Here is a 17638-nt window from a genome sequence, read left to right on the forward strand (position 1 = left end):
CTAGTCCTAGATAAAGTTTATCTCAGCATACAGAAAAAACTGTGAATTTGATGGGGTACAGTCTCTGGGAACCCTCTAGAACCCTCCTTGAATCTTCCTACTGGATCTGGCATTTTCCTTACGCCTTTCATTATCACTATGCCCAAATCTCTGTTATATCTGGATTAGCTCCAGATTGCCCCCAGCTACTTCCCACCCTTGATCCTATCAAAATCCATTTTTGGTGTTTCCAGCACCTGACCAACCTACTAGCCACTCCCATCAAAACCCTCCCTACATGCCAGGTCACCACAGACTTCTTGGCTACCCCTAGATCCCTTCCATAGTTTTTCTGTAACTAAGATCCATCTCACCTCCACGAAAGCACTCAGATTCATTCTGGCTGGCTTGTCAATACAAAAGTCACAGGGACTGATATTCAATCTGGCCGGCTGGCATTAGCAATACAAATGCTCAGCTTCCTTAAGAATCTACCCAATATGGCAGATATTTAATAAACTTTGTTATTCTTTGGCTGAAAGAAGACTTTCACTTAGGCGTGATCTACATGTTACTTTTTTTGGGCTCCCAGCACCCCTAAACCTCAACAAATTTAATTTCTGAGCCCACAGACACTGATATCACAGCAATTCAAACAATATTTATTAGGGGCCTACTATGTGCAAGACACTGGGAATACAGAAACAGATATGGAAAGTATCTCTATCTAAAGGAACTCATATTTCAGCTGGCATCTTGGGAGTAGCCTGGTTCCAAAAAGTCAAGATTTTCTCATCTCTCTGGTGCATGTGTCCCATCTCGGAGTAGAACTCTGGAGAAAATCTTGAAAACAAAGTTTAGGTATGACTCAAGATATTAACAGGGTCCCTTCAAGAAGTAGGCCAATGTGATTAGATCTTAGAATGTGTAAGAAGACTTAGAAGTGTAAGAAGACTGGAGAAGTAGAAAAAGGAAAAATTTATGAAAAGCTTCAAATGCCAAAGAGTTTATATTTGAATCTGGAGGAACCAGGGGACAACTGTAGTTTATTGAATGGGGGGAATAACATGTTTGGACATATACTTTAGAACAATTTGGCGGCTGAGTGAACAGTAATTGGGGGTGAGAAGGGAGGGAGTTAGAAATAAGGCAGTTAGATATGAGGCGGTAAAGCCTTTCATATCAAGTAACTTCATCTAGATTGAGAGAATGCAACTGGAGTAGACTTCTAATCAAGCCCCACCCCCAACCCTACCCATGTATTATTTAGAAGGCTATTAGAATAGTCATGGTGACAAAGGACCTGAACTAACATGCTCTTGCTGCCTCAGGATACAGAGGCAACCTGTGCTGTGTGGGCTACTTTTTTTTTTCCTATTGCCCTCAGGCTTCTGGGTGACCTCTTGTGCGGTTCTGGGGTAAAAAAAAAAAATCATTTGCTATAGATTCTCATTGGAATTCTTGATCATTAATCACTTTGGTTCTTTTTGTTTTCTTAGCCCAATAAGTTTATTTTTGAAAATATACACAAAAATGTTGAACCATTTCATGCATCTTCAGCAGCTGGAGCATCGCTGATGGAGATGGGATCTGAACCCCCAAAAGGAAAAGACCAAGTCTTTGGGATCTGGATCCCAAAAAGGAAAAGTCCCTGGACTTTCCTTTAGTCCCAGCTCCCTGGTGTTTGCCTGGGACAATTGACTTTTCCCAGTTAATTAACTGCCTTTTCATTGTCTGCACCTGACTCCACCCCCTAGACCACCACTCCTTAATTCCATATAGAATCATTCCCTGTTCCCACAATCTTCTGTATAAAAGATCCATCTTGCCTCCATGAAAAGGTTCAGATTCCTTAAAATCTGACCTCTAGTGTGGATTTTTGGAATCACACCCACCCTGACCAATGTTCTAATAAACTTTGGCTTCTGCTGAAAGAAGGTTTGGAGTGAATCCATTTGGGCAGGACCTGTGTCACCATTTCAGGGTCCCTAAACCTTAACCTTTCCACCCTTGGTGTTCCTAGTATATATCACTTGTGCTCTGTGTTTGGAAACTAGCTTAATTAGACCTTTACTAAGCAGCTTCTGGAGGGCTATGGGGGCTAGAGAACCCTGGATCTTTAGCCTCTCCGAGACTACTGCAGGTGTTGATAAGTTTATAGTGGGGGACCTCCTTGCAGAGTTTGTTGTACGTTGCTTTGTCAAGCAGAACAAGATTGTTGAGCTTATCTAGCACTTTTCCCTTGAACCACTTCTTCTTAGCTTTGCCCCCAGACTTGTTCAGGAGATCTTTCTTCTTATCCTCCTTAGTTGGCATGGTGAAGCTTCAGGAACTCCTGCTGCTACTGCCTCTGAGCTAAGAAATCAGACATCCAAAACGTCTGATTTGGTTCTTACTTAAGTAGCAGAGTACTGAAGTAAAAGTAGGTACTGGGGAAGCTTAATGGTTTGTCTCCAGTTCAGGAAATCCAGCCCCCCTGGCTTTTAATTCTCAGTGCCTTGGTTGGCTCAGTGAGTGGGTAGAGAAAAGGGCACTGGGCTGGCCAAACGACTGTTCATCTTTAGCTGAGTTTTCTGGCCCCTTCACATACAAATGAATTACTCAAAGAGTGAAAGTGGGGAACTGTAACTCATAGTCTGTTACTTGTCTCTCACATCATGTAATTTACTACATCTAGATCAAAAAGAATGCAAATGGGATAACCACCTAATCAACTCTCCCCTCCATCTGTGTGTGTGTGTGTGTGTAATTGTGGAAGAATCGTGTTTGTAAATATGGCTATATATGTATATGTATTCATCTCTAGGTAAGTAGTATGTGTTCCATAAAGTATTAGTATATGATTGGCTCCTGTTTGGGTTGTGTAGAAATTAGAATAGGTCATTTTCCCATAGCTCTTTCAGATTTACATAGTGCTACTTTCACCACAACCTGTGAAGCCTATAGGTGAAGTATTGTTTTCTGCTTTTGAGAAGATATCCACACGAATAATACACTACTGGTGGAGCTATGAAGTGATCCAACCACTCTGGAAAACAGTGACAAAAAACAATCATACCCTTTAACTTCAAATTATCTTAATTGCATACAACCCAAGATCTGTCAAAGGCAGATAGAAAGGTTACAAACACACACATACACAATATTCATAGATAAAGTTTTTGTGATAGCAAAAAATGGAGTGGGGGGGAGTAAATGCTTACTGGTTGGGGAAATAACTGAGCAAACTGTAGTAAAGAAAATTTAACAGATTATGTGTGTACTTTAAGAAATGACAAATATGAGGAAATCAATGTGACCTGTGAAGAGTTTTATACCTGGTAGAGGGTAAAGAAAGTGGAACCAAAAGAACAATATATACAATCACCATCAGAATGTAAAGGAAAATACTAAAAGACATGCAAATGAATATAATAACTGATCTTAATTCCAGAAAATTAATGATAAAGTTTATTTCCCTCTTCTCTCCAGGTAGTGTACTATAGACTCAGAGTATTCTATACCCTGTAGACATGGTTGTAGGTTCGTTTTGCTTGACTGTAGTTTTTTGTTACAAGGAAAGTTTTCTTTGGGGGTTGGGGATGTGTATTAGGAATTGACCAATATGAAAAAACAATAGACATCAATGAAGCATTTTTAAAGCATTAATTCCATTTTACAGATGAGGAAACTGAAGTTCAGCAGAGTATAATGATTTACCTAAGCTTACACAGCAAGTAAGTGTCAGGGTTGGCACTTCAAGGCTAGACCAAGCTATCTTCCCTAACAGGGACAAGAACAGTCAGTATCCTCGGACAGCATTGTCTCTTTGTGCCTAGTGGTTAGTGAATATGGTTTTACAGAGAACAAGCCATTTATTATATAGAAAGATTAAGTTCATTTAAGAAAAAAAAACTACTTATTAAGTGCCTTCTCTATGCAAAGCTCAGTGCTAGATGCTGGAGATAACTCCATCCGGCTTCCACACTCACATTAACAGCCTCTGTTCTCAAGAAGGTTATATTCAACAGGTAGGATATAACATGTAAATACTAGTATATAACAACTGTGGATTTGAGGGAAAACCTAGGAGAGAGGTTGAACCTGAGCTAAGCTTTGTAGGAAGCTAGATCTGTTAAAATGACAATGACAGGAAAGGTTTAAATAAACCTTTTGCTCTAAACAAGTAAACAAATTAATTAATCTAAACAATTACATAAAAATTGATCTTAGGGAGAAATTTTTGACTGCAGACATTTTTATTAAATACTTTACTATAAAGTTACAGAAAGTAGAAAAAATACAGCCAGCACAGGAAAAATAGGAAAAAGTACAGAGAAACAGAACTTTTCAAATGCCATTAATTATTCTTCCTTCCAGAGCTTCCATGGTAGAATACAGGAAATAACAACCAACATCTATATAGTTTAAGGTTTGCAAAACACTTCACATACATTATCTCATATGACTCATAACAACCCTGTAAGATGAGTACTTATGGATATTATCATCCTCTTTCTCCAGATGAGGAAACTGAGGCTCGGAAAGGTGAAATGATTTGTCCAGGGTTTTCCAGCTAATAAATGCCTGAGGCAGTATTCAGTATTTATTAAGCACCTACTATGTGTGAGGCTGCTGTTTTGAGGAAACAAAGCCATTTCTGCTCTAAAGGAGTTCACAATCTAAGTAGGTCTTTCTGACTCAATCAGAAAGTACGATTTCTACTATGTCATGTTACCATTCTAAATGAACAATAAAACTTCATAATGAGTAAATCATTTCTTGTATCGACCCAAGTCTTTGGCCCGTGGTACCTGGACACTGCCTATACCACCCACTATGAGAACAGCAAGTTTAAGTTTAAACCCTGTCATCTGCCTGGGCAGTCCAAGGCTGGCTGGTACTGGAAGTCAGGGCATTCTCACTCTTTTTGCATTTAATGCCAAGGAAACTGAAGATTTTCATCAACACCAAATCAACAATCTCTTCCTCCTCAGAAGGCTGTAGGGAGAAAAAAGGAAAACAGATTTGTCCAACAGCCCCACTTAGCAAAGTCAGGGCTAGAAACACCAGTTTAGTGGCATTCGGAGAAGTAACTTTAAACTATCACTTATTAATGAATTAAACTATTCTGGATGGTTTCCAGCCTGCCTTGTTAGCCTGTGGGGGCTCTGTCACCTCAAGGTCCTATACCCATACCACTTACTCCCATTGCTCATCTCTCCCCTTCCCCACCTCAGAGGTGAGAGGTGAGAGGAAGGTAATTATAGGATTCAGAGCTGGAAGAGATCTTAGAGATCATCTAGTTGAATTGTTTCATTTTATAGATTGAGAGACAGAGGCCTAGAAAGATGAAATGTAAGCCAATTCAATAAGCATGTACAGATAGGTTCCAATTAGTGCAAATAATGAATCCCCATGAAGTGGTCACATTATTCAAATACTTCCATTGGGCTGGAACCAACGACCCCTTTTACATAGTTATATGTCCCTTCAGACTTGGTGAATTTGAATATACTATATGGAATTCTTTGTTAGCACTAATTGGAACTTAGTTGTATCAAGTGCCCATTACGGGCAAGGCACATCTCCAAAGATCCCTTCTCAGTCCTTTTCCTTGACCTCTCTTGGACTCTGATGTCCTTCCTCTTCCTGATAGTCTTCTCTTCTTCGGTTTTCCCAACACCTCTCTCTGCTCCCTGTCACACTCACTGCTCCTTCTCAGTCTCCTTCTCTAGATCCTCATCCAGATCATAACCTTCTAACTGTAGATGTCCCTGAGCATTCTGTCCTGGACTCTTTTCTTCTCCCTCTATTTAATACTTCACTTGGTGATCACATGGGCTTCCATATTTAATTACTATCTTTGTGCTGATGTTTCTCAAATCTACCTATCCTGTGCTAACCTCTCTGCTGACTTCCAATCTTTCATCTCCAACTGCTTTTCAGACATCTTGAACTAGATGTTCAATAGATATGTTAAATTCAACATGTCCAGAACTCATTATCTTTCCCCCTACATCAGGGGTGAGAAACCTTGGGCCTAAAGGCCATACGTGGCCCTCTAGGTCCTCAGGTGGGGCCCTTTGACTGAATCCAAACTTCACAGAACAAATCCCCTTAATAAAAGGATTTGTTCTGTAAAACTTGGACTCGGTCAAAAAGTTGCACCTAGCCCTGCCTAAACCTTCCCCACCTCCCAACTTCCTTATTACTGTTAAGGGCAATACCATCCTCCCAGTCCTTCAGACTCCTAACCTAAAAGTCATTCTCAGCTCATCATTATCTTTCACTCCCCATATCCAGTCTGTTGCCAAGGCCTGTTGATGTCACTTTTGCAACATTTCTCTAATAAATCCCCTTCTCTCCTCTGATATGGCTACCACACACGTGCAGGCCCTCATCACTTTGCAATTGGTCTGATGCAATAGCCTGTTGGTGAGTCTGCCTTCCTCAAGTCGCTCACCTCTCTAATTTATGCTCTATTTATCCACCAAAGCAATTTCACTGAAGTGCCAGCCAAACCATATCACATAGTAAACTCCTGTGGCTCTCTCTTACCTCTAGGATCAAATACAAAATCCTCTGTTTGAAGGATTTGATCAAAGCCCTTCATAACTTAGTCCCTTCCTACCTTTTCTGTCTTCTTACACATACGGATTCATTAACACTGGCCTCTTGTCTATTACTCAAAATGACATTCTATCTCTTGGAGAAGACACTTCATCCCTCCTCTCCAGACATTTTCTCTGGATGTCACCCATGCCTAGAATGCTCTCCTTCCTCATGAAAGCCTTCTGGCTTCCTTGGCTTCACTAAAGCTCAACTAAAATACCACCTTCTGCAGGAAGTCTTTTCCAACCCCTCTTAATTCTAGTTGCCTTCCTTCACTCTTTAAATTAGTTCTTTTTTATCCTGTACAGAACTTGTTTGTACATATTTATTTGTCTGTTACGTCCCTCATTAGAATATAGGCTCCTTGAAGGTAGGTATTGTCTTTTGCTTCTTTTTGTATTCCTAGCACTTAGCACAGTACCTGACTCTTAATAAATGTTGATTGCCTGACTGACTGAAAGGCCCTGTATTGGCACTGAGAATACAAAGACAAAAACTATCAGGTCCTACCCTCCATGAGCTTAAATTCTATTGGGATGATAGAATAGATAGATAGATAGATAGATAGATAGACAGACAGACAGACAGACAGACAGACAGATAGATAAGTATACACAGGATGATTCTGGCAGGATGAGGAGGGCGCTAAAAATTAGGAAGAGCTAGAAATGTTTCCCCTAGGAGATGGTATATAATCTGAGTATTGAAGTACAATAGAGATTCTAAAAGGCTGAGGTGAGGAGGAAGAACATTCTAGGCATGAGGGACAGCCTGGGTAAAGATACAGAGGTGAGAAATGAAGCCACAAATAGAATAATTTGGCTTTCTCCCTTTAAAAAAAATTGTATCCCTAGCAACTAGCCTGGCACATGATAATTACTTAATAAATGCTTATTGAAAGGTTGATCAATGCTATATACAGCACAGGAAAAGGAATAGTATACACCAAGACCTCAGGGCAGGCTGGAGTCATACTGTGAAGGGTTTTAAATGCCAAGGTGATGAAGTTATCTTTTTTTCCCTTAGAAGTAGTAGGGAGACACTAAACTTCCTAAGCTGGGGGAATGGCACTGCCAGAACCAGGTTCTCCTGTGATATACCCTGTAATAAAAATAGGTAGGTGGTTTCTGCTTTGTCATTAAGCCCCCACTGAGTCTGATAAATGTGACTCACCCTCTTGGGGCCTGATCATTCCTAGGTAAACAAGTAGGCTTGAGTTTCTAACTGTTCAGAACTGCGGCCTGGACCCTGGCCTTTGGTCACCATACCTCTATAGAAACTACCTGCTTGAGGAATTGACAAGCCTGCCTCTTGATCTCCCCCTCCTTGTTTAGCATGTTCTCTTTACTTATACAATGGACAAATGGAAACATTTTGTACTTTCTTACATACAGATGTAGTCAAGTCAGTCCTTAGCTCAAAACTTTTTAGTGACTCCATACATAAGTAGAAATCAGAATCCTCTTACCTGGCCTTCAGGGCTCTGCCTGGCATCAATCTACCTTTCTGGCTTCACTTTATCCTACTTCCCTACATACAAGCTATGCTCCCACCAATGTGAACAACTCTTTCCCCCTAACACACCCTTTGCTCATGCTGGTCCTCATCTCTAGTGGCTTCCCTCTTCCCCATTGAATAGAAGGGCTTAGAAAGAAACAAGTATCTATTAAGTGATTACTATGTGCCAGGCACTATGCTAAGTGCTTTACAAATAACGTTGAGCAGGAACAGGACAGCTACCTGTCTTCAAACATTTGAATAACTGTCAAGTACAAAAAGGAATAGACTTGTTCTGGACCGAGCCAGGGAACAGAACTAGGAACAGTGGATAGAAAGCATGGAGAGGTAGCAGCTTTGACCTCACTGAAGTCTTTAAGCAGAGGATGGGGAGGTTATAATAGGGATGCCTTTTCCTTTATGAGTTGGTCTTCATGGCCTTTGAGATCCAACTCCAACACCTCCTCTCCCACAAAGCTTTCCTTCATCTCCCTGATCAGTAACAACTTTTCCTCTTAGACCTCATGTAGTATTGTCCTTAACACCTCTCTAATGCATTTATGTATAATACTGCTTATTATAATTGGCTGGTTTTTGTGCCTTAGCCCTCTTACTAAACCATACCCTGCTTGACGGTAGGGACCATGTTTTAAGTAAACTTGAATTCCCCTCAAGTGCTTAGCACAGTGCTCCCTGCTCAGTGGAAACGAAATAAATGCCTTTTGTATTGTGTTGCATTTGTCTCAACAGTGAGGCGGGCTTCCCCATGGACTTGAAAAGGAGGGCCTGGGCACTTATCAAGAATTTCATTTTAGTAAATACTTGTCCAGCAAGATGAGCTTGACAACATAACCTGCGTGGACGTTCAAAGCTGGCAAAAACCTCCTAGGCTTGTGCCTGAGATTACTAGCCTTATCTCATCTCCTTTCAGAGTAACTTTCCTCCTTCTAGGAATATTATTCTGTCTAAAAAATATCTTTAAGTTATAATAGAAGTAGCATGGAGTAGGCTACCTCTGTGTCAACCAATGACACTGAGATAAAGCTGGATACAGAGAATTGTAAAAAATCAGAATCAATTATCATGAATATCTTTGTTAGCTACTAAACTTTAAAAGCTTGCTTCCCTAAAGAAAAGGGTTAGTATAGGCCCTGAGGAATGTTTCCTCTCACAACTAGAACTAGCAGTTTTTGTACCTGGGGTTAGCAGTACAAAACGTGCCCTGCCAAAGTAGCATGAAATGCTTTCTCAATCCAGCTCGGGGAGGAAGTGTAGTGGCCTCAGGAAATTGCTGGGAGCTCACCTGGAGCACAGATGTCAGGGCAAAGAGGACACCAAATTATTCTTTCCTTCTAGGTACTGAGCTCAATGTTTCTATGCTGCCCGAAGCCTGAAGGTGCCATCAGAATCCCTCCAAATTTTGTCACCCCGGGCTGGCCCAGTTGCTCTGATGTTGTTAAGACTCTGTTTCCTCTCTAACATTGCACAGCTGAACTCTCCAGGCTTTCCTATATTGACAGAATAATAATGAAGATAGGTAGCATTCAGATGGCACTTTAAAACTGGCAAAGGATTGTATATAGAATCTCACTTGATCCTCACCACACCCTTTTGAGGTAGGTGCTGTTATCATCCCCATTTTCCAAATGAGGAAAAGGAGGATGAGAGAAGTTAAGCAAGTAACTTGCCCAGGGCCACACAGCCAGTAAGGATCTAAGGTGGAATTTGAACTTAGGTCTGCCCTAACTCCAGATCTAGCACTCCTGCTCTGGTTGTACGACAGAGCTATCCCTTGAAGCTCTGTGTAGGTTTGTGTAAGAGCAAATGGCTCCCTCTCGTCAAATAGCCATTCTAAACACAGACATCCCAAAGCATAAACATTCTAAACATTTGTCTGTGGGGACAAATATGGAAAGCATGATTCTCTTCTGAGCCTGTATATATCTGCAGGAAAGAATAAATGACGGACCTGAACAGGCTCTTCCCTGCTTCCCTGGAAGGGGTTGGCACCACTGCCAGGGGAGGCAGTCAGACAGACCAAGAGTGGGCCGACCTGTCCTCCCAATAATACATTATCCACCACTCTGGACTGGCCCTCATTTGTCTGCATGTTGACTTCAAGAAGCCTAATCAATCAATCAATCAGCATTTACTAGGGACCTACTTTGTACCAGGCACTATGCTAATCCTTAGGATTACAAAAAAGAAGCAAAAGACAGCTCCGGCCCTCAAGGAGTTTACAATTCAATGGATTACAATCCAATGGAATAGTTTACCTGGTGATATTTTTGTTCCTCACTAAAGGCAACAAGGATAACAGAAATAAACAGATTCAGCACCACAAATGTCATAAAGATGATGCAGGAACCAATCAAGAAAGAGCCCAACACAGGGTTAGAATCCAAGACCTAAAACAAACAAACAGAAGCCAAGTGAGTACGACTGGATCCATCTGCAAGAGGTTCCCCGCAGCAGTCCAAAGGACTGTAGTATCTAGCTCCAACTTTAGGGGAGCAGGGTAAGCATCAGTACAGCTGCTACCTGGGGAAGGGAAAGGGAAAATGTCATCACAGCGCCCTCCCTATGACTTTAAGCAAGTCTTTTGCTCTCTCTGTCCCTCAGTTTTCTCATGAAATGAGGGGATTAGATAGCCCTCTTCCTGCCCTGGTCAGAGAACAATCTCTGGGAGGAGGCCTATTTAGCCTCCTCTATGGGAATGAACAAAATGAGGAAAGCAAGAGGAAGTAAAGGTTGGAGTAGGGAGGTGTGGGAAGGTGATGCTCCTTAAAGAAGAGGGAGGCTCAATTTGGCTGTTTTCAGGAATAACTCATTGCATGAACTAGACAAAAATGGTGTGTTTTCTGGTGGATAAAGACAGGGACACCTGAACATCTGCCCTCTGACTTTTCTGCCTAGCCTGTCACTGAGATACTCTATGACAATCAATATATCTCAGTCTACCTTGGCTTGCTCCACCATGGAACCATGCATGTCATGGCTTCTGCACAATGACTCGGCAGCCCTCTGGGACACAGAGATGATGAAAGTAGCAAGTGCTTCCTATCATACCATGGCCCATACTCCTCTCTTTCATCCTCTGGGAAAGAAACCAAGGGGATAGCAGCTACGATTACCTCTTCATAGTTGAAGATTCCCAGTTGCAGGCTGACCATTGTTTCTACTGCATCAAAAAGGGTTTTGTAGGAATGAAGATTCCAGCCAAATATCAAGTTGGTCTGCCAAAGAAAGGGAGCTTAAGTATTACCATGGGGGAAAAGAAGAGTGGTACAAACCTAGATGGATCCTATTCTTGGAAGTGTGCTAAGCTCACTGTCATTCAAATTAGACATCTACATTCATCCAGCCAAGGTGGAGAAGAAGCTAGCTGTGATAGCGTAGAAGGAATAGTTGGGTGTGAATCAGACAACCTGAGCTTAAATCCAGGCTTGCTTTCAGCAACAAATATAGCAGTAAATCAGTCAAGTATTTATTAAGTGCATTCTATTTGGTAGGCACTATGCAAAGGACCGGGGATATAAAGAAAGGCAAAAACAGGGTTACAGGTCACAAGGAGGTCACAGCAGACAATCAATGTTTACTGAATGAATGAATCATTGACTAAGATCTGGATTTCAATCCTGCCTCAGACACTTATATGCTATGTGATCTTGGGCAACTCACTGGACCTCATTTTTCTCACTGGTAAAGTTGGGGAGTAAGACTAGATAACATTTAAAGTCTTTGCCAACTCTAAATTCTATGATCATTATTAGATCTAGAGCAGGCCTCTCTATCTCTCATTTTACAAATGAGGAATTCTGGCCCTGAAGAGCTGAGTGACTTGCCTAGGATCACACAAGTAGGAAGCAGCTGAGGTAGAATTTGAATCCAAGGCATTCATTTGATTGAGTCATTCAACAAACCTTAATTGAGTGGCTCCTATGTTTATTGCATTTGCTACCTCCTTTGCACAGCTCAACCTTTGCAACTGCTTTGCAGAGCAAACAGAGTGCTTTGCCAATACTGCAAAAGTGGTCTACCACCTTTCATATTAGGATAGGTGGAATAGGCTGGGGTGAACACACATTTCAGAAGTTCCTCAATGGAAGTAAGAAAATAAACACTTATTAAGTACCTACTATATGTAAAGTCCTATGCTAATTGATTTAAAAATATGACATCATTTGATCCAGACAATAAACTTACAGTTCAGGAATCTGAGGCAGAGATAAAGTGACTTGTACAGGTTCTCATAGTTAATACATGTCTGAGGCTGGATTTGAACTAGAGTTTCAGATGACATTCACAGTCTGTTGAATTGAAAGTTTCCTGAATATGTTTTGCATGACTGCACATATATAATCTATAGTAAATTACTTGCTTTCTTGAGGAAGGGGAAGAAAAGGGAATGAGGAAGAGAATTTAGAATTCAATTTTTTTTCTTTGCTTTCCTTCTCCCCTCCCCATGTTTTTTTTTTTGTTTTGAAGGCAACCAGGGTTAAGTGACTTGCCCAGGGTCACATAGCTAGGAAGTGTCTGAAGATGGATCTGAACTCAGGTCCTTCTGACTCTTGGGTCTCTTGTTCTATTTACTGTGCCTCCTAGCTGCCCTGCAACTCAGTTTTAAAAAAATGAATGTTGGGACAGCTAGGTGGCACAGAGGATAGAGAACCAGCCCTGGAGTCAAGAGAACCTGAGTTCAAATCTGGCCTCAGACACTTGACACTTACTAACTGTATGACCCTGGACAAGTCACTTAACCCCAATTTGTCTGGGTGTGTGTGAATGAATGTTAAAAATTATTTTTAGATATAACTGAGAACAATTTTTTTTAAATTAAATTTAAAAAGGAAAGTTTCCTGGAGAGTAGAAAGCACATTTGGATACCAGCTTCCAAAGTGGACATTGCTACATCTCAGGATGTGGTCAGTCCACTTAGAACAGTTCCTTGTACATAGTAGGTGCTTAATAAATATTTACTGAATTAAATTGGGCAGGTAAAAATAAAACTTCATGAACTTATTCCATCAGCTAATCCCTTTTCCCTTTGCCTTGCTCTTGGATTTTGGAATATTTAATAGGTCTTCTTTCATAAAGGATACCATTGGAGTCATATTGAATTAATTTAACAGCCTAGTTAGAAAATAATAGTTTCCGCCCATCCTGGGCTCATCATTCTCTCAATTCTCTATCTCACAAGTCTGCTGTCAGGATGACACTTTCAAAACCTTTAAGTGAGAGAATCACTTCATTAAGGGAAAGTCTTAATGAAACAGAAATTCTAGAGAGGACTTTGAGGACAGGTTATAGAAGAGGCCTCAGATGTCAGCTCGATAGTTTAGATTTTCCTCTGCAGGCAAGTTGTTAAAGCTATTTTTGGTAAAAAATAAAACAAAACCTTTAAGTGTATATAAAGTTAGGAGTCATTAATATTAATGGCTAATATTAACACTAAGAGAAGTAGCTCTATTCTTGTGTTTCTTAGGTCTGTAAAGGTGGCAACATTCATGGTTTTCCTAGCCTCTGTGAAGAAGGATTGTCCAAGACCCTGTATAGGGGGAGTGCAATAGTTTCGAAAAATCTCTGACTTTTTGTTAGTCTTTCCTTTTCAACAGGCCCATCTCTTCCCTAGCCATGCCTCAACAACCATTCTGTTCTGCCCTCTCCCTTCTCTTGAACCCCACATATCTGAAATCTTCTATTCTAGGCTTTTTGTTGTTGTTTAGTCATTTCAGTCATGTCTCACTCTTTGTGATCCCATTTGAGGTTTTCTTGGCAGACTCTAGAGTGGTTTGCCATTTTCTTCTCTAGCTCTAGATGAGGAAACTGAGGCAAACAGGGTTAAGTGATTTGCCCAGGGTCACACAGCTAGTAAGTGTCTGACGCCGGATTCGAACGCAGGTCTTCCTGACTCCAGGCCCAGCATTCTATCCACTGTGCCTCCTAGTTGCCCCAGTTCTAGGCTGGAAACTTCCAATTTCCTAGATGATCAGTGTCTCTTTTCCTGGGACCCAAGGGGTGGTAAAGAAGTTGGAGTCATCTGGACAGGACCCCTTCCCTCCCACTAAAACACCTGGGTTCTCTTAGGAACTGCCATAACCCTTGATCTAAGTGAGCTGCCTTGAAGCAAATATTAGGGAGTCCAAGACCATTGTGGGCTCCTGCTTCTTGCCATGGCCTTAAGACTATCATGTCTGAGACTTTCTAGTGATATCCTTGACTGTATCCTTTCCTAGTCTTTGCACTGGAGGTGTTGGTCCCAGTTCCAGTCCCAGTGTGAGGGGGTCAGTGAACTGCCCTCATACCTTTCCTTGGTCTCTGACTGCTGCTCCGTTATGTCTCCAGTTCAGTTACTCAGCTTTCCCTTTTAGGCCTTTAATTACACTAAATCAGAGTTCATTGCTTTCAGCACTGATTAGTTCATCTGCTTCTTGTGCACAACTCCTCTTGGCCCTAGCAACAAACCCTGACAGGGAATATTCATAGGATTCCCAGGTCCCTTGGGGAGATTGGACTTTTCTGGAGGGCAATACTCACGGCTATTGAGTAGGCCAAGAACATGACAGCCATCACGATGATGAATCCAGAGATGTCTCCCCAGGCTCTGCGCAGGCTCGAGGTGAGCACATTTAGCTTGGGGTTTAGCCTGAGCAGATGCCACAGTTTCACAGTGGATAGGAGCACCAGCACTGCAATCAAATAACCGAGAACTGCATCTGCTCTGGCTGTTTGTCCAAAGCTGACAGCCCTAGAGGAACAAAGGAGGAGCCCTGTTAGAAGGCCAGGCGCAAAGGGGCTCACAGAGTCAGCCCCTTCTACCCCCATCTCATATGACTGATATGAAGCAGCAGGTAGATGACACCATGGACAGAGCACCTGGCCTGGAATCAGGAAGACCTGAGTTCAAAATAGGCCTTAGACACTCACATTGTGTGACCTTGGCAAATGTAAAATGAGGATAATAGTAGCACCTACCTCCCAGAGTTATCATGAGATTCATATGAGAAATTTGTAAAGAGTTTAGTAACAGAACTGGCACATAATAGGTGCTTAATAAATGCTTTTTTATTTTATTTTTTAAATTTAATTTTATTTATTTACTGTGGCCAGAGAGCATGACTCTGGGTAGATAATTGAGCCACCACACTATGACAATTGTTTGGAAAACTGAGCTTAATTAACCTTCATGCATAATACTGGAAAACCTGTGGGGAGAATTCCTGGAAATATTAAACTGACTGGCCCCCAAGGGCCCCTCTAACTCTGAGATTCTACACTTCTTTAATATAGCTTTGTAAATGCCACTCCTCTGCATGATGTCAGGTAGACTGAATTAATTAATTCAGACTGATTTGCTGGGTCCATCCTGAAGGCAAATAGAACTAGAAATATTTGTTTTGTAAAAACTCTAGATATTGATGAGGAATTTGAATAATTTTACTGATGAGGTCATAAACAAGTATCCCAAATTTTAATTTGGAATTATAAAACGTGTCTAAGCTGCATGTGCATACCTTTTGACAGCCATTTCATTACAGGTCGTAGAGTACAAAAATGCCAAAGGCGGAAATGAAGAACTAGAAACCAAATGAGTGGGCGATTTGGAAATGGCCAGGAAAGCTCTAATGGAATATTCTGGTGTAGTAAGAAATGTTGTCTACTAGACATTTAGAGAGACATGGGAAGATTTGTATGAGCTAATGCTGAGTGGAATAGGGAGAACCAAAAGAATAAGGTACACAATGACTTGTTCAGTTGTGTCTGACTTTTTGTGACCCCATTTGGGGTTTCCTTGGCAGAGATACTGGAGTGGTTTGCCATTTCCTTCTCCAGCTCATTTTACAGAGGATGAACTGAGGCAAACAGGGTTAAATGACTTGCCCAGGCCACACAGTTAGTAAGTGTCTGCGGCTGAATTTGAACTCAGGTCCTCTTGACTCCAGGTCCAATGCTCTATCTTCTGTCACACCCAGCTGCCCCAAGTCTCTACTTGTCTACTAATAATTAGCCAGTATAAACAGTTAGCTCTTAGCAAAGAGACTTTCTAAGATAGCATAGTAAGAACAGTAGTTACAAAGCTTTCTCCCAGGTTCTCTCACTAATACACATGACATCAACAAGAGGAGTGTGTATACACTTAAGAGTACTGTGGTAGTGAGACGCTCCTCTAGGAGGGCACCAAGGCTCTTCACTACGAGGGTCTAGAAATCCTTTCTCTCCTAGTGGTGTCCTCACAAAGCTCTCCCCTGGCACAGCATCTCTGCTGGCTGAGTTGCTAGGCTGGGCTCCCTGGGTCTGCTCTTCATGGCTTGATTCTTTATTGCTAGATACCTCTCTTTTGAGGTCATAACCATTTTGTTTTTCCTGTCAGAGTCTGTCAGTGTGTCTCTGCTGCCCCAACTAGGCCTCAAACTCTCCAGAACTGATTCTCCCATTGTGGGATGGGGTGTCTCCTGGACAAGCTCTGCAGCCAGAAGCCATGGCTGAGGAAAGAGTAAAATCACCTTCTCCTACCCATGCAGTGATCTTGCCTGTGGGCAACATTAGGAATGGTCACTCAATCTGGCAGAGCCTCTCCAGGGTTTGGCTATTTAAAGGCCCTTGGGGCATGACCCACTTTCAACCCCAGCCAATCATACTACTCCTGATTCACTCAGAAAAAAGTTTTTACTCTTTGAAAAGGGTTCACCACACAATAACAGCTGCTAAACTCATGAATACTCTTATACTGTTCTACTCTTTACTATCTGTGACTTCTTCAACTATTGGGGGGGTAGGAGAAGAGATCTAAATCCCCCATTTATACTTGTGTTAATCAATCAACCGCCAAACATTTATTGAGAACGTACTAGGTGCCAGACACTGGTACCTAGGTACTGGGGGTATGCAAGTACAAAAGATAGAACCTGCCTTCAAGGAGCTTTTATTCTAATTGGCATCACACATACTGGGCAACCTCCCAGATTGTAAACTATTCAGTTCCCCTCTCTGCTCACCTTTTCCCATCTCTCCATACCTCTCTCCTCTCAGTCTTACTACAGCATCCAGTCGCTTTGTGTCTATTCTGTAAATCCATCACTCCTCTCCTAAGCTTATTTACTCACCTTCACAGTCTTGACCCCATAGCTGATCATTTGCAACTACACACTTGAATCCACTGTTGCCTTTGTCCTACTGCTCATGTCTTGCCAGCCCTCAGTCCTGGGGCAGCCACATCATTTGCCTTCTTTGTTCCTCCTCTCAAGCTACAGAACACTGCTAGAGAAAGTCCCACAATCTACTGAGTTCACTGCCAGGGCCTTCACTGTTGTACAATAATCGTCTTAGTCTTCCGACTGTTTCTCTGTCACTGTGGAATTGGCCTTATCTCCCCTCTCCTATCAGCCTGGGAATCCAGCTCACTGAACTAGAAATACTGAACAGACTCCAACTTCCTAGGCCTTGTCTATTGATGTATTATTATTTCTTGTACAAGGCTATCAATGAGAGTCATTTCAGAGATAAGGCTTAATTTTTATCCTTTGGTCACAAAGCTTTGTATCCAGTCAGTCAACAAACATGTTTTAAT

General features: G+C 41.6%; 1 protein-coding gene across 1 annotated transcript in view; it reads right to left on the reverse strand.

The window, feature by feature from the left end:
* Nucleotides 1-4198: 4198 nt before the first annotated feature.
* The window catches only part of LOC140518842 (polycystin-1-like protein 2), a 110787-nt gene continuing 97347 nt past the window's right edge, over nucleotides 4199-17638 (reverse strand). Inside the window, exons 35-38 of the mRNA XM_072631308.1 lie at nucleotides 14608-14818; nucleotides 11205-11306; nucleotides 10347-10478; nucleotides 4199-4959 (exon numbers count right to left, since the gene is read on the reverse strand). Of these exons, the coding sequence (XP_072487409.1) occupies nucleotides 4819-4959; nucleotides 10347-10478; nucleotides 11205-11306; nucleotides 14608-14818 (586 nt within the window). The 3' untranslated portion in view covers nucleotides 4199-4818. The remainder of the gene's footprint in view (nucleotides 4960-10346; nucleotides 10479-11204; nucleotides 11307-14607; nucleotides 14819-17638) is intronic.

Source organism: Notamacropus eugenii, chromosome 1 (assembly GCF_028372415.1).
Source record: "Notamacropus eugenii isolate mMacEug1 chromosome 1, mMacEug1.pri_v2, whole genome shotgun sequence".
Taxonomy (NCBI): domain Eukaryota; kingdom Metazoa; phylum Chordata; class Mammalia; order Diprotodontia; family Macropodidae; genus Notamacropus; species Notamacropus eugenii.